This window comes from Corticium candelabrum, chromosome 7 (assembly GCF_963422355.1).
Source record: "Corticium candelabrum chromosome 7, ooCorCand1.1, whole genome shotgun sequence".
NCBI lineage: Eukaryota > Metazoa > Porifera > Homoscleromorpha > Homosclerophorida > Plakinidae > Corticium > Corticium candelabrum.
Window position 1 is genome coordinate 7,475,724 of NC_085091.1, and position 22,946 is coordinate 7,498,669.

General features: G+C 42.8%; 3 protein-coding genes across 4 annotated transcripts; 2 read left to right on the top strand and 1 right to left on the bottom strand.

The window, feature by feature from the left end:
- The first annotated feature begins 5,819 nt into the window (after positions 1-5,819).
- Positions 5,820-10,783, top strand: LOC134182040 (PH domain-containing protein DDB_G0267786-like). The gene is made up of 15 exons (XM_062649361.1): positions 5,820-5,956; positions 6,032-6,162; positions 6,229-6,357; positions 6,421-6,535; positions 8,356-8,514; positions 8,573-8,685; positions 8,752-8,856; positions 9,288-9,450; positions 9,502-9,587; positions 9,662-9,766; positions 9,835-9,996; positions 10,053-10,181; positions 10,243-10,350; positions 10,410-10,521; positions 10,589-10,783. Exons 1-15 carry the CDS (start codon positions 5,899-5,901, stop codon positions 10,612-10,614), a joined length of 1,701 nt encoding a protein of 566 aa, XP_062505345.1. The 5' UTR covers positions 5,820-5,898; the 3' UTR covers positions 10,615-10,783.
- Positions 10,784-12,813: 2,030 nt separating this feature from the next.
- LOC134182595 (uncharacterized) lies at positions 12,814-14,336 on the bottom strand. The gene is made up of 2 exons (XM_062650021.1): positions 13,937-14,336; positions 12,814-13,834 (listed from the first exon to the last, which is right to left on the bottom strand). The coding sequence occupies exons 1-2, from the start codon at positions 14,298-14,300 to the stop codon at positions 13,365-13,367; spliced, it is 834 nt and encodes a 277-aa protein (XP_062506005.1). The 5' UTR covers positions 14,301-14,336; the 3' UTR covers positions 12,814-13,364.
- Positions 14,337-17,019: 2,683 nt separating this feature from the next.
- On the top strand, positions 17,020-22,499 carry LOC134182639 (PH domain-containing protein DDB_G0267786-like). 2 transcript variants are annotated; one of them, XM_062650074.1, is made up of 15 exons: positions 17,020-17,149; positions 17,204-17,334; positions 17,492-17,626; positions 17,682-17,796; positions 19,292-19,450; positions 19,507-19,619; positions 19,682-19,786; positions 20,940-21,102; positions 21,156-21,241; positions 21,307-21,411; positions 21,481-21,639; positions 21,696-21,824; positions 21,890-21,997; positions 22,062-22,173; positions 22,245-22,499. In XM_062650074.1, the coding sequence occupies exons 1-15, from the start codon at positions 17,092-17,094 to the stop codon at positions 22,268-22,270; spliced, it is 1,704 nt and encodes a 567-aa protein (XP_062506058.1). In that variant the 5' UTR covers positions 17,020-17,091; the 3' UTR covers positions 22,271-22,499. The 2 variants fall into 2 exon arrangements, with proteins under 2 accessions (XP_062506058.1, XP_062506059.1); XM_062650075.1 differs by lacking the exons at positions 22,062-22,173; positions 22,245-22,499 and having other exon boundaries at positions 21,903-21,951.
- The last annotated feature ends 447 nt before the right edge of the window (positions 22,500-22,946 follow it).

A 22,946-nucleotide genomic window follows, 5' to 3' on the forward strand; every position in this document is an offset into this window, starting at 1 on the left:
ACCTCATGACTCCGGAGCAGAAGGGTTGTCGACAGGGATCTTTTGGTACAAAGGATCAGCTGTTGATCAACAAGCTGCTTACCGAAGACTGTAAGACCAAGCACAAGAGCTTGAGCATGGCTTGGGTGGACTACCAGAAAGCCTATGACAGCGTGCCACACAGTTGGTTGCTCCAATGCCTTCAGATGCATAAGATCAGTCCAGTCTTGTGCAAGTTCTTGTCAGGTGTGATGAAGAGTTGGAGGACACCAATGGTGCTTTCTTGCGGGAACAGTACGATCAAGACAAGGCTTATGCAGATCAGGAGGGGTATTTTCCAAGGTGACTCACTTCTCCACTTCTCTTCTGTATGGCTCTCAATCCTCTGAGTAAGGAGTTGAACAGAACCGGTTACGGCTACCAGATGACCACTGGGCATAGTAAGACTGCCAAACGTCAGCTCATCGGTCATCTACTTTACATGGATGATCTGAAGCTGCATGGCAGAAACTCTGATCAGTTGGATGGGTTGCTGCAAACGGTTCGTGCCTTCTCTGATGATGAAGTTTGGTCTGGACAAATGTGCTGTTGCACACTTTGTCAACGGCAGGCTATCTGGACACAACTCTGGAGTGACGGTAGAAAAAACGGACACCATCAACTGTTTGGAATTTGGAACCGGGTCAAGTCTACAAGTACTTGGGTGTAGATGAAAGTAACGGTATTGGGAACAGCATGATGCGGGAGAGACTCCGTCGTGAGTACTTCCGCAGAGTAAAGTTGGTTCTCCGGACTGAGTTGTATGGTCGGAACAAGATTCTAGCCATCAATGAGTTTGCACTACCGGTTCTCACTTACGGTTTTGGCGTCATTCATTGGGGGTGCACAGACCTGCAGCAGCTCGATCGACGGACAAGAAAGCTCCTCTCTATATGCACGGTGTCCACCATCCTTCTGCAGACGTTGATCGACTGTACGCTCCTTGCAGTGATGGGGGTAGGGGGTTACAACAGATTGAGTCGACATATCAATCTTGTATTGCGAGACTGAACTGTTACCTTGCTTACATTTCTGATCATTTCATACAGATGATACGGGAATGTGACTCTGCAAAATCTTCACATTCGATCAAGCGCATGGCTTGTCGCTTTACTGCACAGCTGCGGAGGAGTCCTGCTTCGGACGACAAGTCGAAGAGATTACACAGGAATGCATTCATCTCGGTTGAAGGTGGCTTTGAGCAAGCGCCTCAAACAGATGCGAGATATTACAGTACGTGTTGCAGTTCTCTTCGTGCGCGGTCTTGGAGCAGGAAGCCTATGCACGAGCAGTATCGCCGTCTCACTGAGCAACAGCCCGTGGAAAGGAAAGAGACCTACGGATGGCTAAAGACAGCGAATCTTCCTGCTGCAACTGAGGAACTGGTTGTTGCTGCTCAAGACCAAGCTCTTCGGACTCGGTACTATGCGCGGAAGATTCTACATCGTGATGTCAGTCCTACTTGCCGCATGTGTAGTGTAGGCCTGGAAACAGTCGACCACATTGTGGCAGGCTGTAGTGCCTTGGCACCGATGGACTACACTGATCGACACAATCAGGTGGCCTCCATCATTTACTGGGATGTTTGTCGCCATTTTGGGCTTCCAGTGGAGAGCAGATGGTACCGGCATCATCCTGATGGGCTTATGGAGACGGATGACATTACTATGATGTGGGATACCACCATCCTCACTGCCAAGAAGATCAAAGCCAATCGTCCAGACATCTGTCTCAGAAATAAGAAGACAAACACTTGTCTTCTTATTAATATCAGCTGTCCTGCTGATGGCAACATTGGTAAGAAACATGCTGAGAAGTTGGCGAAGAACAGCGACTTGCAAGTGGAGATAAACCGCATGTGGCATTGTCGGACACTGGTGGTTCCGGTGGTCTTGGGAGCTTTGGGCACAGTGTACGCAGGTATTTTGCACGTTGGCTGGACATTATTCCAGGTCATCACAACCTGCAGTGTACTTACAGAAAACAGTGCTTCTGAGATCTAATGGGATCCTTCGTAAAGTCATGTCTTCTTTCTAGGCAGCCGTGATGATCTAAGTACTTCTGAAGCAGGGTTTGCTTCCGGTACTTGTAATAGACTTTACAAACCAGACTGATCTGGTTGAGCACGACATAATAGACAGTAAATTATAAAACTTGTCTTTCTTTTATATTTATCTAGCTTTGTCCATGAGACTATAACTCGTTTCAGTCGTTGGGAAGTTCTGTGGTCTGGCGAACTAGCCTGGGCCTCCCAGACCGCTGTAGCAAACAATTTTGAATCGGCGCTATACACGGGTTTGGGAGGCCGAGGCTACTGGCGAACGGTCTGTTGACGTTTGCTGGTGGTCCTTGATATTCACTAGGCGTGATGTACCTTTCGCGGTCATCGTAATGCCTACAATCTATATCGAATTTGCTAGTTATTGAGTAGTTACTGTGTGGACTACACAGAAACATGTACCCAGGTGGGCTCACCTGCCGGGTTGGTGAGCGCCCAGATGGGGTAGAGACACCACTTGCCCATCATGGAGGACCATAACGACACAATCAAGAGCATTGTACAGTTAACTTCTAAGGGGCAACAAGAAACCTACAAATAACATACACCAACAATACGTTACGTACATGTCATCTAGACAATAGTACTAGAATTAGCAGTTGTATTAGAATGACTTGGCCACTAATTTGAGCCATTCCACTCTTGTCAATGTGAGCTGATACAAATTAGGTAACTACATCAATACACAAACCTAAAACATATTTAAACGTGCATACCTGTTCTAACACTACACACAAATAGAACACAAGTGTAAGAACGTGATTTGTGTAAGATGTCATAACTCCTCTCGGTCTGCTTTTTAATTCATGATCAGAAAATCGGCTTTTGCAAAAAAAGTTTAGAGATGCGCTGTCTAGGGAGGGACGAGTCGAAGCAATTATTGCATTTGCAGTAGCGTCTGCGCGCGTTATTTTCTACGTGATCAAAAACATTAAATAATCTTAGAGGTGTCTATGTCTATCTAGATGCGTACTTAGAGCAGCAACATGTACACGTATGCATGTGTCTAAATTTACACTCTCGGTGTGTCCAGCCTACGTATGCGACACTTTATAGACAGCTGAAGAGATCGCGAGACACTCTGAAGACTGAACTAGAATCTAAACGCTTACCGAAGCACGCCATCTTAACTCTCATGCAGGTGCAGCAGGAGCAACTTCTCAGCAAGAGAAAAAGTAAAACGACTGGAAACAGTATTAATTTGTACACAACTTCGTCTGTCGCACATGCAACTCGACAGCAAAACCCAACAAATGCATGTGAGTTGTGGAGTTGTAACGGTAGTTAGACAAGCCTTACTAATGGTAACTTCGTTTCTGGTCATGCATGTGCAGCCTATACGTCTATACTCCACCTCGTACAGCGAAGATGGCCTAACGTCGAGGCTACAAGCTCTAGACAACTTTAATTGTCTGTGAGAGTTAAATGTCCCATAGTTGACACCATTACTATGACAACGCAACCATGCCCAGAAAAACGCTAGCTAACAGTCAACTATCAAGGGTGTGTGCATCTTTTATTCTGGATCCTTCGTGCAAACGGGATCCGAAAAATTTCTTGCAAACGGGATCCGAACAGCGTGCTGATACCGACTGCTTCAACCTTTTCATCGATAACAGTGCAACGTCTCTTCGCTTACTCTAGCAGTTGTACGGCCGCGCTCATTACGGCGACGCGGAGGTTGCCATTTGCATAATGCCTTTCACTGTGCCAAATGCAACGAAACATGTCACAGATCGCTTTGCAACTATTTTTTGCAGACTCTAAAAACTAAAAGAAGACCAGAGAACAAGTTTGGAGTCGCTGCGTTGTTTTCTCGATTTACTACAAAAAGGATCCCGTTTGCACGAAACTTCGTGCAAATGGGATCCCACATGTTCTCCTCTGCACATCGCTTTGCAACTATTTTTTGCAGACTCTAAAAAATAAAAGAAGACCAGAGAACAAGTTTGGAGTCGCTGCGTTGTTTCCTCAATTTACTACTTGTTCTCTGTTCTTCTTTTATTTTTTGGAGTCTGCAAAAAATAGTTGCAAAGCGATGTGCAGAGGAGAACATGTGGGATCCCATTTGCACGAAGTTTCGTGCAAACGGGATCCTTTTTGTAGTAAATCGAGGAAACAACGCAGCGACTCCAAACTTGTTCTCTGGTCTTCTTTTAGTTTTTAGAGTCTGCAAAAAATAGTTGCAAAGCGATCTGTGACATGTTTCGTTGCATTTGGCACAGTGAAAGGCATTATGCAAATGGCAACCTCCGCGTCGCCGTAATGAGCGCGGCCGTACAACTGCTAGAGTAAGCGAAGAGACGTTGCATTGTTATCGATGAAAAGGTTGAAGCAGTCGGTATCAGCACGCTGTTCGGATCCCGTTTGCAAGAAATTTTTCGGATCCCGTTTGCACGAAGGATCCAGAATAAAAGATGCACAGGGTGTACTATAGCATTGCCCTAGAGTAAAATCTAAATGCTCGCTGAATGCTCAGGGCGCGATTTCCCTCGGCAGCATGCAAGTGTAGATCATAATTAAGATAGGGCCGAAACTTTCTTGACAAGAGTGAGGCCATGGAACGATCTTTAGAGCTAATCATGTAAAAGCGACGTCTCGATTTATAGTCAAGCAATAACGAAGTACTATACGTACGTACGTTCAAGCTAGCGACAACAGCCATAGGTGAAAACACATGCAGTGACAGAAACTGCACGCACAGCCATACGGAATACGTATCTCTAAAGACATTCGCGCTATATTTGCAAATTCAACTATTAAAAACACAAACTCGGTCATTACATGTGACCAATATTACTATCACCATGTATACTATTGTTAAAGTTAAAGTGTTATTTAAGAGAGTCAACTAGTAATCAGTCCTTCATCCGGATTGTAACCGAACAGCCACTAATTGAATCAAATGCTACAAATCGGAAAGTCCCGTATAAAATATGTATGTTCGGATATAATTAATTTTATGCACGCATCTTCAATTCTAAACAATTCTTATCCCGTGCGATATCTCGTCTAGTTAGTAGAGTTCGTCCAATTGACATTTCAAAGAGATAGATTGCGAATTATCTTTTTACACACAGAATCTAGCTGAGACGAGCAACCGTGAAAACCGATGATGCTATTGCAGTGACGGTGACTCGGCTAACAATGACGACCATGCAGACAGTACCCTTATAGGTAGATCTCCCCTTGGTGTTACGTTTCAATCAATCAAACCTATGACGTTTTAAACCACTCCCATATGCAGCTTTGGACACCGCCCTGATCGCCCCCTATCTTATTCTGTATCTTAGAAATTCGTGGAATTTAAGGCGTGGTCTAACAGCCTAACCGACTCTTTACAGCTTCTAGATCTCCTCAATTTTCCACTCACTGATCTACCAGGTGCATGACTCTAGTGACTCTCGAGAAAATGGGCTACAACTACGACTACTGGTTGTAGACGACCACGCATAGTTAGAAATGATTGCATACTGTGTCTCCCTCGGACATCCGCTGCGAGCTAATTAATTATGTGCAAACTTATCTTGTCATCAATATCCCAGGCTCTGGGTGTAGTCGCTTGCATCTCATTACAACAAGAACCTGCTGTAGTTCTATCGTGCTAAATCGTACAGTCTAACGGCATAGACCGTTTGATTATACTTGTTAAGCGCTTTCAATCGATACCGCTAAAGCCCTACGAGACTATTTGGTTACGCGTCGCCGGGCCAATGCAGAGCACGTGGTGGCATTAGAGGCGTGTTCATAAGAACTATCTAGGCGTGTCTACGGGATATTCTGCACTCTTTCTCGCCGATCGGTACAGGTTACTTTCCGTCATGGGAGTCGGTCCGTTTGCGAGTCCTGTTTCCGATGAGCAGATGACCAAGATCAAAGGTAAAGCTCCAGACACTTTTTTACCTGATCAGAAAGCGCGATGCCGACAAATGTCCGTCGTGTGTGTGCATCTAGAACTGATGGAGACTATACTCAAGACATTCACGTTGGAGTACACGAAGGCCTACGCTATTGCGTTGGTAAAACACATTGAAGAAGAACTGAAGCAGGGGAAAGGAGAAGAATGGCAGTTGATGGAGCGGCCGGTAGGTTGAGTAGCTCGAAATTTGCATAACTGCTCTGGACGTTGCCTGCGTGTATGGTTTCTACAGGAGGACTCTCTTACCACACCTCTCAAAACCGGTTACCTGATGAAGCAAGGCAGCGTACGCAAGAAGTGGCTTCGACGATTTTTTGTCGTAAGACCAAACTTTAAGATCGATTACTATGAAAGTGAAGAGGTGAGAACTCGAAATAGCATGCGAGTCCTAATTGTGCTGCGTCGATATCGACTTGCGTTGCAGATCTACAACAAGGGAGGAAAAGTGAAGAAGACCATCTCCTTATGCGGTTATTCCTTATCTACTGATCTAGCGAAAGACCTCCTTGCACGTGCTCAGGAGCTTGCTGCAAAAATGGGTATAAAATAACATATTTGCATTAGATGAATGCCGCACCATTCTCTTGCAACCACTAGATAAGCGCTAATACTACATTGAAAACGTCCAATATTTAGTTTTGCTTTCTAGCAGGAAAGTACAGTAGCCAAACTAAAGGCTGATACTTCACTAGCTTCAGGGAACCTTTGGCTATGAGGGTGTCGGGTGTCATTACCAGTTTCTTCAAGTTGCCTACAATGATGGCGGAGCTGGGGGAAGAGGGGGCTATGCCCCCAACTTGACCATCAACAACTGCGAAGAAAGTTTGGAAGAAAAGTATTTGAATTTTCATTCTCCAGTATGATAGGGTTGTGACCTTTAAATGTGTATAAGCGCTTTCTGTTGTCTAAGAAGAGTGTTTACGTTTATAAAGGTCAACATTAGAAAGCGCTTCCCAACAGGAAAAAGCTCACCTTACTTCATGTACTCTGATGTCCTTTCATGCCCCACCCCACCCCCAACTTGCGACTCGCTCCCTGTCCCTGGCCTATTATAGTTTAGTATAACACATGGTGCTCAGTCCATTTCACCTTTTGGCAAGAGATTCATTAGAGAAGGAAACTGATTTAATTGATGATAAAGAGCAGTCATAGTTGGAAAATATGTCTCTTATCTTTTGATAAAACTATATATGCTCCATACATAGTACTATAGCAGACCTCTCAATTCTCACGATTTCGTCGTGAGACTCACGATTTACAGGCATGTCTCACGCTCTCACCATTTACGACCAATTCTCACGATTGCCAGTCTTTTCTCCCCGACAAGCCTACCGTGAGACTCTCTTGACAGTCGTTTTTGCAGACTCATTAGCTCCATCTTTCTGGACATAGCGGATTCTTTGAACTAGACTCTATGTATGGCTCTGCTTGCTTGTATCTGGGGTATCCAGTGTATCTACCTGCAGTGAAAGTAACGTTTGGAAGTTCGAGGCAAAGCCTTGGCACACACAAACGTAAAGCAAGGCCAACATGTAATCTGTTGACCACGCCTAGTTTGGATATGTTTAATGGGCGTGGTCATTTAAAAAGACAGTGTCACGATTTGGTTCATAAATAGTTGAGAGGTCTGCTATAGCTAGCTATACAGTAAACATGTCATTTCTTGGTGTTACAGCTTTTTCTCAACCAAGGAATGAAAAGCCCTAAGTTAATAGTTCGATACAAACGTACTACACCAAACAGCGCTATGGTGCCACAGGTGGCACCAGAGGCTGGTTTGGGGCACCAGAGGCTGGTTTGGGGCACCAAGCAATAGAGATTAATTTGGCACTAAGGCTTGAAGTCACTCAAGCAGATGGTGATGTCATGAATGTGACTGAAGAGCTGTGAACACAAGACATCACGAATGTCAACCACAGCCACTCGTCCCTTAGTCCATGTGCTGTAGTGTTTAGGATTTCCCCGGATGTGTCATTTCCATTGGGCATCAGGATACGTTCCTGGTGCCACACAAAGGCACCAGAACTTGGCCACCCCTGGAACATAGTATCATGATGCATAACTCAAGTCAACAAATAAGCTAGAGTTTCTGAAATCTAGCTTATCAAATATCTAAGTAGCTAAATCACTCAATCATTAATGTTTTACTTTATCTGCCGCGCTGTGGCAGGTGTACCTAACTGCCTTCATTGTGCTCTGCCACTCTGATTTTGTTCGAAAAGTCTTTTGTGTAGTGACTTTGTTGCTACAGTTATAAGCATACCATACGGTCTTGTGTTGCTACGTAGTAGAAACTCTGTTTGACATGCACAGGTTTGCACTGATAGATAATATTCTGTTGTACTATGTACTATGTCAGGTATGGATGCCGGAGATCTTCCAGCCGTGGCAACTTATCCTGATTTCTCTTGGGAAGCTCACCATGAACGACGACGTTGTTACTTCATGCAAGCTGAAAATGACCAGGAGAAAGAGGAATGGGCAAGGGTCTTTGACTTGTGCTGCAGACACTGCGAAGGTCTTTTCAGGTTTATAATACTCAGACTGGTGTTGTATGTGATCTGATGTTGTTGCAGGTTTCAACAGCACAGACCCTGTAGCAGTTGCAGCCTTTGAAAAAGCCATCACAAAAACCAGACAGGAACTGGGTCACTGGGACAGCTGGACATGTGGTGGTTCTGAAACACAGGTAGAAAATGAAAAAGAGTAAACAATTGTTTGCACTAGTGTATTGATATCAAGCTTTATTATGCAGATACTCAGTGATCTGATTGTAGATGAGCTGGATCAGACAATGTTGGGTGAAATCTTTCAAAATATCAAAGGCCCAGCTGGTTTGAGAATGACTATTAAAAACAAGGTATAGCTGCTGTTGTATGCTGCTAAGTGCATTAATTATTAAGTTAATTGTCGGGTAGACATACACATAACAAGCAGAAAAATAGAAATATGATCCTCACATGCAACTCGAGATGCTAATGTCACTTTTACTCCCTAATGCCTTATGCATGATCTAATCACTTCTTTGGTATTTCTATTTGTCTGATAAACATGATTGCTGTTGTACTGTTGTTTGGTAATCAATTCAGTTTTAGTAATTCATCCTTTTTCTAAATTTTTGATGTACAAACATATGGAAACGTATTGAAATTAGTAAATCAAATCTGAATGTGCTAGTGGTGACAGGTGATAGAGTGTACAAAAATGTTGTTTACATTCATGCCGTGTTCAAATAGTAATTTTTTGTGTGATGATATGTTGCCTGAAATAATTTGTTGAGGTCTGCTGTAGGTTTTGCAAGTTCTTGATACTATGGTGATGGCAGCAGTAACTCCAGCCTATAAAGCAATGGAAACAGCCGTGAATGCATTGCGCAGTCGCATAGAGGGTGTCATTCGTTCAAAGATTGAACCAATTTTCCAAGCCAAGGAAAAAATCAAGGAAAAAATCCAGAGTAAGCTGTAAACTTTCTAAACGGGCAAAGCTAATAACTATATGAATTTAGATGCAGTACTGAAGACCATCAACCCTGTGTTATCAGAGAAAGTAACTCCCAGGCTAGCAGGCATTATAGAAATTCTGATATCACCGGTATAGAACTAAGAGACAGTAGAGATTAGATTTGCTATGCACCAAGCTGCATGTAATATTTGTCACAATTGCAGATGACAGATGCATTCAAGGAGACACGTGTTGTCTTTGATGGCCAGATGGTGCACCTTGAAAGGACAGTCAGAGAAAGAAATGGTTTTGGTGAAAGCCTGGCACCTGTACGTTTGTCAACAAATCAAGTTTGTTAGCTCAGCTATCCTAATGAAAGCAACTTTGATTTGTTTAGCACTTCAGTGGTCTTGACTGCACACCGAGAAACCCCAGTCTGATGCGAAATGCCTTCAAAAGGGTTGATGCAATGGAAGCACCACTGTGGGCTCTTCAACAGTTCTTTGATGACATCGATCCAGGGACACTCATCAGTGAAGCTAACGACACCCTAAGCAAAGTTGCTGCAGTTAACATTTGTTGATTTTTAAGATCACTTTTGACCGTTGATTACAGATTCTTGATATGGCTGTTTACACATTTGAGAAGATGCTGGAACAGGAAGTTACAACCCAACCAGCCATCAAGTCGAATGGTGCAGCTGCAGAAGCAGCAGTGCAAAAACTGAAAAGTGATGTGCGACAAGTGAGTTTTGCACTGAGCACATGTTTTGTACTGAGCTCACCTCGATTTGATTATTAAACAGAGATTTGGTGTGGATGCTAATAAAGCAACGGTTGCTTACTATAGAGAAGTCATGATGAAAATTGTCATGCCATTCTTGCTCAAAGTAGTCACACCATTGACAGATCCTGTAAGATAAAGGGTTGATCGTCGACAGTGATGTAGAGACTTTTGATTGATTTGTTATAGGTACTTGAACCCATCAATAGCATTATTCCAGAGCCATTTCAAGAGCTTATTAATATTAAAGCAGAATTTGAGAGTGTGCTGGAAGGCCTTGTAGGAGGAGCGATTGACACGGGTGAGTAACATTAATTTTTTGATATTTATGATATTTAACAAGTCTTGCTTTGCCCTTTTTTCTGTAGTTATTGAAAGTGTTACTTCTTCGTAAGCAGCAAGTTGATGGACTCAACAACAAAAACTACTGGCAAGCTGGCAAATGCTAATTTTTTGTTTACTGCATTTTTTAGAACGTTGACACGGTAACAGTTTTCTGTGCTTTGCTTGTTGCGAGAGGTGTATTGACATCTCAGAATTAGAATTGTCATATGGGCACTGGACAGACTAGCGCGAGAGAGTCTGGGGACGAGGCTACCTCAGAATGGCATCCTGCTATACGTTTCTTAAATGTGTTGTGTTGCTCTTCTTGCTATCGAGACAGATGGCTAGCTGCAATGCACTGACTGCAAGAGACTGCACACGTCACTACAGACCCATAACAGACTAAACTGTTCATCACAACTTTGAAATATTTAAAAACTATGGACCTAAGGCCACACTCATGTACAGAATGGATTAGCAAAGTAGGCGTGGCTAACCAAATGGGCGTGGTTTGAGTAGGTGTGGCTTGGCAAAACAATTTCCGGCACGCCATTACTAATTCATGCTGAGAACACAAGTAAACGTAGATTCACCTTTACATTGAATTCTTACCTCAGTCAGTTTTCCACATGTTCGTTTGCCGACTTGACGCAACTGAGCCATCCTGCATAATGAAGGTGTGGCCGTGGAGAGTGGGCGGAGCCTGGCCCAGCCCGTCATGATCCAGGAGAACCAACGTCGGCGCGAATCCGGGACTTCAGACTGGAAACCGACCCAACTCACCTTTCACGTGGGTAACCACGGAGATTTAATAGAATAAAGAATAGGGGAAAAGACCTCCCAAGCACGAGCTCATGCGACATCGGGATGGGAGGGTAGGAAACGAAAAGAAACACACGCACTCTGGGACGACTGCTGCGCTGTGGCGGGCGAGATAATCGCTAGCGAAGCGCATGCTCCGTTCATCGCAATACCCTCGTGAGTCCGCTCAGCAGCGCATCTCCGAACGAATTCAAACGTCTAATTAACTGGTTCGTTAAACTCTATTAGAAAATCAAACTAACTTGTCTCAATGAGGTATGCCAAGAGCATCTCGAAACTCATTTGAGTTTCTGATTTAGTTTCAACAAATTTGTGTTCCAGAAATTAAATTGCAATAGCTAGACTACTGCAATTTAATTATTGGAACACAAATTTGTTATTAGTAAATGATGAAAGCTAATTCCAGACTTGTACTAGACAAAGTATGGTTAAAAATTGTGGACATGAAACTTTTTCCGGTACTGGCATTTGGTTCTCATCTTTGGGATTATGATAGATCTGATGTATCATACATGGTTAATCAAGCATTTCGAGAGGGCGTCAGACGCGGGCTTGGGATGAGGAAATATGAATCCATTCATGATAGGCTGAAGGATGATTTCAAAGAAGCTATGACAAGGGCTAAGGACATGAGGCTTAAATATTTACGTAGAGCAGGACAGTGGGTTAATTATCTGGTGAGAGGGCTATTATATTAGCTGTAGATAAAAAGTTGCATGTAGGAATGATGTAGATTTATTGTAGTTTGTGTTGTCTGTTGTAGTTGGTGTATTTTGTAGTCTGTTAGCTGTACGTCTTATGTATGGCGTGCGATCTCTGCCAAAACTCCCACAACGCAAACAGACTGCGGTAGTACAACGCAAACAGACTGCAGTAGCACAACGCAAACAGACTGCGGTAGTACAACGCAAACAGACTGCAGTAGCACAACGCAAACAGACTGCAGTAGCACAACGCAAACAGACTGCGGTAGTACAACGCAAACAGACTGCGGTAGCACAACGCAAACAGACTGCGGTAGCACAACGCAAACAGACTGCGGGAGTACAACGCAAACAGGCTGCGGTTGCACAACGCAAACAGACTGCAGTAGCACAACGCAAACAGACTGCAGTAGCACAACGCAAACAGACTGCGGTAGTACAACGCAAACAGACTGCGGTAGCACAACGCAAACAGACTGCGGTAGCACAACGCAAACAGACTGCGGTAGTACAACGCAAACAGGCTGCGGTTGCACAACGCAAACAGACTGCAGTAGCACAACGCAAACAGACTGCAGTAGCACAACGCAAACAGACAGATAGTTCATGGCCTAGATCAATCGCGTACATATGAGGATTCGTCGAATTTCGAGATGGTGCGAACGAACCGATCTACTTAGAATTAGTACCTCCGATATTATACTTTGGCATCGTGTTGAAATAATAGAAAGGTGTATTGACAAATTGCTATAAAAATTTCTATTTTAGTAATCTCACCCTGAACAGTAGGCATGTTCACTAGATACAGAGCTTGCGGCGCTTACAGAATTTTCTAAGTTTTCCACTACACTTAATTTTATGTAACATTATATCCTGCGAGAAACAGCAAAAATCAAACTGCTTAATGTTTTGCAATTGATGTCAATTAAGAAACTAAATATCAGCTCGCAACGTTATCTAAAATTCTACAAGAGTTTTGATGCAATAAAGTCAGAGGTGGCAACGTACAAGTCGATACCAAAATTCTCACTCCCAGCTTTGGGATCGATGGTCGTATATAGCTCGTCTAGGTCATGTCGACTAATAGGAAGATCGACACTCATTGGCATGTATACTCCATCTACGTCGTTATCGTCGTCGTCATGCAGTGACACGGGGCCATCCCAGTCGACACCGTATTCGGTTGGATCAATTGTCATCGAGTCTGCTACGGAGTATTCCGTACCCTGCAACCTCGACATACCGGCTATCCACAATTGCAGATAATGTGTACGCCTGAATTTGTTAGTAATTCTTACAATAAACAATATCTAACCTGCAATGGCGACCGTCCACGTTCAGTCGATAGGCGGTGTCTGCACCACGCATGGCGAAACCCATCGAGACTGCTTTGAATTCGTGGCATAAAAACGTAGTGCAGACACCACAAATCTGTTGAGTTGTCAGCGTCTAGGAGGCCTTGCTCCTCCAGACTTTGAAACACAGCTTTGTAAGTTCCTGTTACGGCGACGCTAACATCTCTCCACAATCGCTCTATCCGTTGGTTGTGGACAGATCTTCCTGCTATAAAGCTGTGTCTGTCGGTTCCTCGTGTAGTCAGCATGAATTCCGCAACCCTAACGTTTTCAACGCCGCGATCAGCTCTTGCTCGAGAGGGCATCCCATAGTCACAAACAGCTTTCTGAAAGTAGGACAAAACCGTATCTGCTCTGTTATTAGAGCTGCAATTGAGGTATACTGGAACACGACTGTAGCCATCAATACCTACGACAATGCAAAGACACAATTCGTGCCGTATTCACTACAGTTATATATATATATATATATATATATATATATATATATATAATGCATATCAATAGAAACCTCCATGTATGACCAAACGCCAGCGAATAAGACCATGTTGACCGTCGATGTGCCACAAGGCATTTGGACCGTATACGCTGTATTTACGACGCTGAACAGTGTACGACCATCGAAGTGCTACGCCTTCTGGGTCCACCCGACACAAGCTACTTCTGACTCTTTGTCTAGAGACGCGAATTGATCGCTCAAGAAGATGGCCTTCAACATTACGGTATCCATGTCTAGGATACTCTCGATTTATCTCCAGCACAATGCTGTCTAGATCTTCATCAGATATCTGTGTAAGACTCTGTCTCACAGACAAGCCATTTTCCGTCAAACGACGATGGACAGTTCGAACAGAACATCCTAGAACTAAAGACATGTCGCCGACAGTAAATCCGTACGACAAAAGAAACTCCGGCTGCTCTAACGAAACGTTAGCCTTTGGACGTCCTCTTCCATGAGCCACTAAAGTAAATGTTTATTCTTAACTAATTAAATAATTACATCAAAACCATATTCAATAATCCAAATCATAAGTTGCAAAAATTTTATCTTTAAAATTACCAAATAATATTTCTTGTTTACACTAAATAAGCACAATGATCTGTAGTAAACATTAATGATATTGCTCATTATTATTAACAAACGTAATGGCCATATTACTGCTTTTAATTAAGCTGTGTTCTTAATATTTTAATATTAGATGAAATACCAAAATTTTTTGCAGTTGCATAACTAAAAAGTAAACAAATATATTTATTGCCTGTAATACATTACAAAAATTGTTAATCTTGCCTAGAGAAAAATACGATTTTCATGTAGCCTAGTCACTCAAATATTTATAGAATAATTACGTCATTAATTTAGGCACACTGAAACTGTGCTAGTGATAAAGTAATCGTCTAATTTCACTAAAATGTATCGTACTTCATGTCTATTAGCCTGTTTACACGAGCTGAGCCGCGCTGCTCCAGTTTGAAGTGGGAAGCAGCGGATAGAAACGGTCGGTGTACTAGAAGAAAAGTTCCAGCGATATTCCTACTATGCAGAAAGCTAGTGTCACGTGGTCACGTGCACTTACCACGTACTACAGCTCTGCGCGGCCTACACAAAATGACAGTCGTTCGCAAATATGATGAAACCAAACGTTGCACAAGAAGCTAATGTCTAGACGTTAATTTTTATCAGCAGAAGTGACTGAATGTCATCAAAACGTCAGAAATCGATCGTTTGGTCGAATTTTGAAATTTGGAGAAGATGACGTCAGAATAATCAGAAACTTTGTGATATGATTCTATGCATTGCTGTAAGCATTCGATGTAAATCTTGATTTGTCGAGTTGCATTGTAGCGATTTGGCGAGACATTACTAGTATGCAGAAAATGGCGTCTGTCGTGCTTGACCACGTGTACTTTGCGCTGCTGATTCTCGTCAACGGTAGCCTGGACAAACACTGAACGAGTGCAGAAACGTTTGACTTATTGTGTAAAAGTGGGAAGCAGCGGATAGAAACGGTCGGTGCACTAGAAGAAAAGTTCTAACGATATTCCTACTATGCAGAAAGCTAGTGTCACGTGGTCACGTGCAGTGACTGTGTTGTGATTGCTGGACAGGTGGAAGCAACTTCGTGTTCGTTTATAGGTTGAATAGAGCCGCTTTTAGCGCAGTCTGACCGGATTTAGCACGTATTCCTAGTTACCAGAAAGATTCCTGTTTTGCAGAAATTACCAGAAAAAAAGATGAACAGGGGGGCTTGTTGCGGGCATTACCCAACCCCAATCTAGGCCTCACCATTCCTCTTCATGAATTCGTAATTGCGATCCAGATATGGCTCGGCATTCCAATATTTCCTCTTCCACCATCTTCTGTTTTATGCTGTTGTAGGTGGCGCTACAATTGATCCGTTTGGTGACCACCTACAGTCATGCAGCTGCCTTAGCTAGAGGTCCGCTACCTGTTCAACGTCACAATGCTCTTTGTGAAGTAATATTCCAAGTTTCGCAGGTCAAAAAAGGACAGAACTGCTCAGGTTATGATTCAAGCAGACCAGGAGACGTATATCATCCAGATTTCATGAATCGTCGACCTGGATATTTCGATGTTACAATCCGTAACTCTTTACAGCCTTCCTAGATATTGAAAGCAGTGCTCCGTCCTGGTGCAGCAGCAGAAGCAGCAGAATTTGAAAAAAATGCCAGGCATAAAGCCAATGTTACCACAGCAGGTGGTCTATTCTATCCACTAGTTTTTAATCTTTGGGCTTCATATCGTCTTTCACTCTAGAGACTTTGAAAGGGATATGTTCAAAGACATCATCAATCAGTGGGATACCGTTTCCTCGAGCTTTCAAGAATATATTAGAACAGTTGCCTGTAAAGCTATGGTGCTACAACGCCAAGATGTTACATGCACGTATGCAATTAGAAGTTTTAGATGTTCGTAGCTGGGACTTGCCTATTTGACTTGGGAGAGATGTTGGGAGGGATGTTGGGTATTGGGTATTGTTAATATATATATATATATATATATATATATATATATATATATATATTGTCATTTCTCAAATAAATTTAGTGGTGTTGCTAAAGCCTTGGGGCAGGCTTGTCTCTATACATAGGACTCTGCTTGTATCCGGGTCTTAATTGGTAGTAGAGTCGCCATTACAGAGCTACTTGGAAATACACTTCAACTTATGACCCCGTAGGTTAGTAGTAGATGACGACCACCACCACCCCCCCCGTAGGTTAGTAGTAGAAGCCCAACCTGTACTATTCATGTACCTTCACTGCATTTCAGTGGAGAAATTTAACTCTCGGGGTCATGGTACTGTTTAGGATCATAATGCCTTTCAAGAGTGGCAGCGGCAACATCAAACGTGAGCCTACTATTTTAAGTATAAGGTGATCATGAACATCTAGACATGAACATCCAAACATCTGTTCCAAGTACATTTCCTACTAGTAGATTGCTAGTTATCATTAGTTATTCTTAGTACATTCCATTACTAAAATAACCATACTTAACTTAAACTTATTAGGTAGAGTAGTTTGAATGCTATTAATACATCACGTGGCCTACAAGGGCGTGCCTTCACCAATAATAGGCGTGTCCACAATACATGCGCGATCATTCGGGTGGTGCTCGTCCAGCAAACTTCTTTCTGACACACGATGGGCATTGGTCCCTTTGCGAGTCCGATCAGCGACGACCAACTGAACGACATCAAAAGTAAGCATCCAGCAATGTTTGTTTACCTAATTATGTCATCCACTATGCATCCAGGTCTCATCGAGACTGTACTGACAACCTTCACCGTGCAGTACTCGAAGGCCTACGCTGTCGCGTTAGTCAAGCATATTGAAGAGGAACTGAAGAAGGAGAAACCGGACGAGTGGAAGCTGCTGGAAAGGCCGGTAGGGTCGCACAGCGTTCGTTTCACTGTTTGCATGTCTATTTCCTGCTTCTACAATTATGTACACTTTCACGCTTGCCCGTCTTACTTCTCGGAAGTTGGATGTAAGCTAGGAGAGGAGGTGGCTACCGACTAATGGCTGTTTGGCGGTTCTACAGGTACAGAAGGATTCCAACACAAGACCGCTCAAAACCGGATATCTCGTGAAGCAGGGTGCAATACGGAAGAATTGGCTTCGACGCTTTTTTGTCGTGAGGCCGGATTATAAAGTTGATTACTATGAGACTAAAGAGGTGAGATCACGAGCGTCCACGTGCTTGCTTGCTTGCACGGGAGTGTGATGTGCAGACGTATGACGCGGGCGGCAAGCCGAAGGGAACCGTTGCGGCGTGCGGTTACGGTGTGTCGACAAATGTAGCGAAGGATCTTCTTGCACGCGCTCAAGACGTAGCTGCGAAGTTGGGTAAGCGTATTGCAACACAATAAGCTATAGTTTATCACATGATAGTAATCATGAGGCGTGACACCCCCGCTCTCTGCGGTACAAGTTCCAATCCTCTAGAATATTGTAAAACTGAAAGTAATAATTATATGTTTGTATTGTAGTGTAAAGGAGCCGAAATTGTTTTATTACCAAATAGTTCAACTATATTGCCAAATGATCTTGTCTAGCTAACTAATATCCCAATCAATACATTTAAGCTCATGGGCTTGTATAATTGGAAACTTGCTGCTTGGATCTAAAGAACTTACTTTGACTATAGGGCTGACACTCATGCAGCTGGGCCTAGGCTAGTTGTACCTGGTAGTCTGATAACCGTTTTGTAGTCTTTTTGAATGAGCAGTTATATGTGGGAGTTGCAAACCAGAACTAGGTATTTTTCTTGTTTACAAGAGCTGCATGAAAACATCGCTGTAACTATAGTCCGTTCAAAGAAGGAGAGCCTGTGGGAAATCATTGGAGAGCACGTGACTAGATGGAGCCAGATCTCTGATCTGGGTTAGTATATACAGCATGCTTTCAGAAAGAGACTCCTCCCATGCATTACTGACAAAGAATACTACCAGTAAATGACTGACATCCAAGAGACTAATTGTAGTAATCACTGTTGTCATTCTCGTCGTGGATCTCTTCACTGTCTGAAGAGCTCTCCAGACCTACTAATCGTTCTACCACTTGTTTTACCACGCCATCTGACGTTCTGTAATGGTTATCCACTTTCTGGTTGACGTGGTAGACACACTTCCATTTCGCCGCTGCCACTTTTTCAACGCCTTCTGTGGCCAGTTCGAATGGCAGAAAACTGTTGAACAGGGCGGACCCTGACGTAAAGTAGATAGATACGCAGGCGTAGGAAGTTTGGTGAGTTTGGGGGGAACGCCAAATTGGGGGTCTAATCACCGCATTGATACAGCTTTGGAGGCTAAATATTGGGTGGGCCAGGCCCCGCCCCCTTCCTAAGCCTATGAGATAGTAGGCAGTGAGGTCTGGGTAGCAACCATTGCTCTAATTGCTCATTTATCGATTGTTAGTACATGTATTATGATCCAGGATGATAGCAATATTGTTGTTTCAGCCCTATATCTGGTAACCACATTTCCCATGGACTGTTACCAAAGAGTTCTCTGTTGACAGGCAGCAGGATATTTATAGTGGTGTGACACTATGACATTGACATGACATGACATACTGTACTCTAGGGTCACAGAGCATGCAGACTAGGGTATCAGCTATTTTACGCAGACACTATCAGTCCGTCTATCAGTACATATCTGCCCAAAGAAAATAGGTTCACTTATAATTATCAGTCCACAACATCTGAGCTGATGTTTGACTAAAACCCCAGAGCTTAAATGTGTAAATTTATGTCAATAAATGTTAAAGGAGTGAAAGTAGAAGTTCCTGTTCCATAAACAGGATGTTGCACTGAACCCAAGTATGTCATTTTCATTTTCAGGTATGGAAGCTGGTGATATTTCACCTGTGAAATCGTATCCAGAATTCTGTTGGGAAGTCCACCATATTCGACGCCGCTGCTGGTTCATTCATGCCACCAGTAAGAATGAGAAAGAAGAGTGGACAAGAATGTTCAAGCTGTGCTGCAGACGCTGTGATGGTCGGTTTTCAAGTCCGAAAATCCGTAGACTGGTGTTGTATGATCTGTCATTGCAGGTTACAACAACAAAGACCCTGTACACATTGCAGCTTTTCAATTAGCAACCAGAAAGACTAGACATGAACTGGGTCATTACAGGTACTGGGTATACGGTGGTACAGAGGAACAGGTAGAAACGGGAGAGGGCGAACGGTTGTGTACCCCATTGTATTGACATTGTGCAATATATAGGTGCTCGGTGATCTGATCGTAGATGACCTGGAGTGTACACTGTTAAAAGACATCTACAGCAAGATCAAAGGCCCACGTGATGTGAGAATTGCTATTAGAAGCAAGGTATGACTGCAGCTTAATGCTTCTAAGTAATTAACAATTTTATTCAAACAAGAAGCATTACATCAGTATGTCATAAAATATACCTTTTTAATAGTAGAGCACATAATACAGTGTAGTGAAGAAAGCACTCATGTACAACTTCTGGTTGCCACGATGCCCTTGATTTGTTCATGCCTTTGTGCAGTAATTCTTTGTGTGCTGTGCCACACTAAAGGTGACTGACATTGTCATATACTCTAGCTGAGTCCCAGGGCTCAAAAAATAGGTCATCAAGTCATCATTTGACCAAGTTAAATTTTACAACTGACGACTAACGTTCTAGTCTAGGTTGTCAAATGACGACTAGAGCAGACCAATGCTAGTTTGTAATGACTTTCTCGGTATGCAGGCGGATAACTGTACTGTACTGAAACATTTGTCATATACAATGGTATGTATGCATAGTGCTGTTGACAAACTGCTCATATCCTGGATAATGAAACGGGGCGTGCAAGAGCCATCTCAGGATTCCGACGAAGTAAAGGCATGAAGTTTGTGACTAGGGAGCAGTGGAGACAATGGTAAATCCTTTGTGTCGAAATAGGTAGATATGATTTTAGTAGCCAGAAACAGACAACTTTCCGCAATGTGATATCTGGTTGGAACCCTCCTTGTTTTGACAAAGAGAGGTGGTATGCATTTATTCTCTAATTCAATAAGCTGTCACTATATTGTCTTCCTTGAAGATGTCTAGTTCTGTAAAATCTAGCACCTGGTATCCATTGGCTCAGCAGTAATGTGTGTGTGTGTGGGTTGCGTGCCGTGGGAATATTGCATTGCACTGAATTCTAGAAGACTTTACAAAATGGCGGCATTAAACACAATGATTGATATCAACATGACATTCTAGACTAAAAGTTTTGACGGCCTAAAATTTTTGGAAACTTGTCAAATGACAACAACTAGTTGGACCAATTTTTCAAGTCCTGAAACAGTTAATAAATTAGCCAACATGAGAAGAGTAAATGAATGAGATCGTTAACAAGGATAGGTGGTAGAAATTTCAGGTGGTATAATGTGTCTAAGATTATGATCTACTCCTAAACATTACATGAAAATAAACAGTAACTTTACATTGCTAGTAGTGTTGATATTATGATACTATGTGCTGTAGGTTCTACAGGTTATCGATAGTTTAGTGATGGCAGCAGTAACTCCCGCTTACAAAGCAATGGAGGCAGCAGTAAAGGTGATACGTGGTCGCATAGAGGAAGTCATTCGTTCAAAGATTGAACCATTGTTCAAAGCCAAACAGGAAATCAAGGAAAAAATCCAGAGTAAGGTGCCTTTCCGAAGTTCTGAAGAGACAAAGTTAATTTTGTTACTTTAGGTGCCATACTGGAAACTATTAATCCCACGTTAGCAGAGAAAGTATCCCCAAGGCTAGCAGGCATCATAGAAATTTTGATATCGCCGGTATGGAATTGCCAGACATTAAACGTACAACCTACCAAACTGTCATGTAATTTTGCTGCAATTAGATGACAGAAGCGTTTCAGGAGACGCGTGTTGTCTTCGATGACCAAATGACACTGCTTGCACGAACAGTCAAGGAAAAGAATGGATTCGGTGAAAGCCTAACATCTGTACGCTTGCCAAAACACCATGTTGTGTAGTGTTAGCCATCATAATTAGTCCATCTTGATACATCTTAGTATTTCCATGATCTTGACTGCACACCAAGAACAAGTGCGATGTATGATGCCTTCAAGAAAGTCAAAGTGATGAAGGATCCACTCTGGGCTCTACATCAGTTCTTCAATGACATCACGCCATCGCCACTCATCCATGAAGCAAAGGAAACTCTGAGCAAAGTTGCTGCAGCTTGGTCTAAATCATTTCTAGCTTACTTACGTATTATGGATTCTAGATTCTTGACATGGCTATCTACACATTTGAGAAGCTGCTAGAAGAGGAAGTTACTGCCCAACCAAGCATATTGTCAGATGGTGTCGCCGCAGAAGGAGCAGTGCAACAACTAAAAGACAGTGTACAGCAAGTGAGATCCACATTCTAATACACGAGTTTGTTAGTCGGATTGTATCAGTTGATTATTGTAAACAGAAATTTGGTGCAGACGCTGATACAGCGACAGTCGCCTACTACAGAAATACAGTAATGAAAATTGTAATGCCATTCTTGCTTAAAGTGGTGACACCATTGACAAAACCAGTAATACAGAGTAGACTTGTGACTCTCAGCTCAGATTTTGGATTTTGTGTCTGGTTTGTTACAGGTACTCGAACCAATCAATGACCTCATTCCCGAGCCATTCAAAGAAGTCATTGATATTCAGGATGAGTTTGAGAGTGTGCTGGAAGGTATCGTAGGAGGATCTATTGACACAGGTAAGGAACAATGTGGTAATTTTTTTACACTCACAATGTTCAATAATGCTTTCGGTTGCTTCTTTGTGTAGTCATCGAACATGTGACTGCTTCATAAGTTGCTGCATTTTAAGTCAAGAGAAACTGCTGTTACAGGACGGAATGGTTTTGCTTAGTATAAACTTCCTTACTATGGAATTGTGGCCTTTTTAAAAACCTGTTGACAGTTGATGTGATGCCATTGTTTACTTCAGAAGTTTTGTGAGCTCAGAATGGCACCTGATGTTACATTTCCAAGAAGGGGTGTTTCTAAAGTTTTAGTCAGATTCTAGAGCCATTGTGTCTGATTGTTGTGCTCTGGCTGCAATGTGCTACACAAGTCAGACAGACCAGCTGTTGTCACAGAAGTCTTTCAGTGGCATGACAGCAGTCACTAGCCTAGTAGACACTTTCCATATTCACAGGTGACTTCCTATAGTAAATAGTAAACTGTCCATGACTGGCTCTGTTATAGCACGACAATTGACAAGCTACGCCATCTCCAGAATCACAAGAAAACGTGAGCACATTGTAATACCAAATGGCCCCAACCTGAGTTTCATCCAACATACTCACCAGCATGCAATTCATGATTCTAGCCAAAAAGTAGGGTCATAATAACTTGTATGTTTAATGAGGAAGCAGGCCGCCTCACAGCATTATTGGTACCATTTACCAAACTAAACAAATGCAGGCTTCTTTCAATGACTTCGTTATACACTTCCTCGGACATGGTTAGCTGGCATTAAAACTAA

Excerpts from the sequence above, each read along its gene's own strand:
- LOC134182040 (XM_062649361.1), top strand. The coding sequence starts at position 5,899 with ATGGGAGTCGGTCCGTTTGCGAGTCCTGTTTCCGATGAGCAGATGACC. Across the intron at positions 5,957-6,031 it reads GCAGATGACCAAGATCAAAG|AACTGATGGAGACTATACTC; the intron begins GTAAAGCTCCAG and ends GTGTGCATCTAG. Across the intron at positions 6,536-8,355 it reads GGAGCTTGCTGCAAAAATGG|GTATGGATGCCGGAGATCTT; the intron begins GTATAAAATAAC and ends GTACTATGTCAG.
- LOC134182639 (XM_062650074.1), top strand. The coding sequence starts at position 17,092 with ATGGGCATTGGTCCCTTTGCGAGTCCGATCAGCGACGACCAACTGAAC. Across the intron at positions 21,412-21,480 it reads TCGGTGAAAGCCTAACATCT|TATTTCCATGATCTTGACTG; the intron begins GTACGCTTGCCA and ends GATACATCTTAG. Across the intron at positions 21,825-21,889 it reads TAAAAGACAGTGTACAGCAA|AAATTTGGTGCAGACGCTGA; the intron begins GTGAGATCCACA and ends TATTGTAAACAG.
- LOC134182595 (XM_062650021.1), bottom strand. The coding sequence starts at position 14,300 with ATGTCTTTAGTTCTAGGATGTTCTGTTCGAACTGTCCATCGTCGTTTG. Across the intron at positions 13,835-13,936 it reads GCGTTTGGTCATACATGGAG|GTATTGATGGCTACAGTCGT; the intron begins GTTTCTATTGAT and ends GCATTGTCGTAG.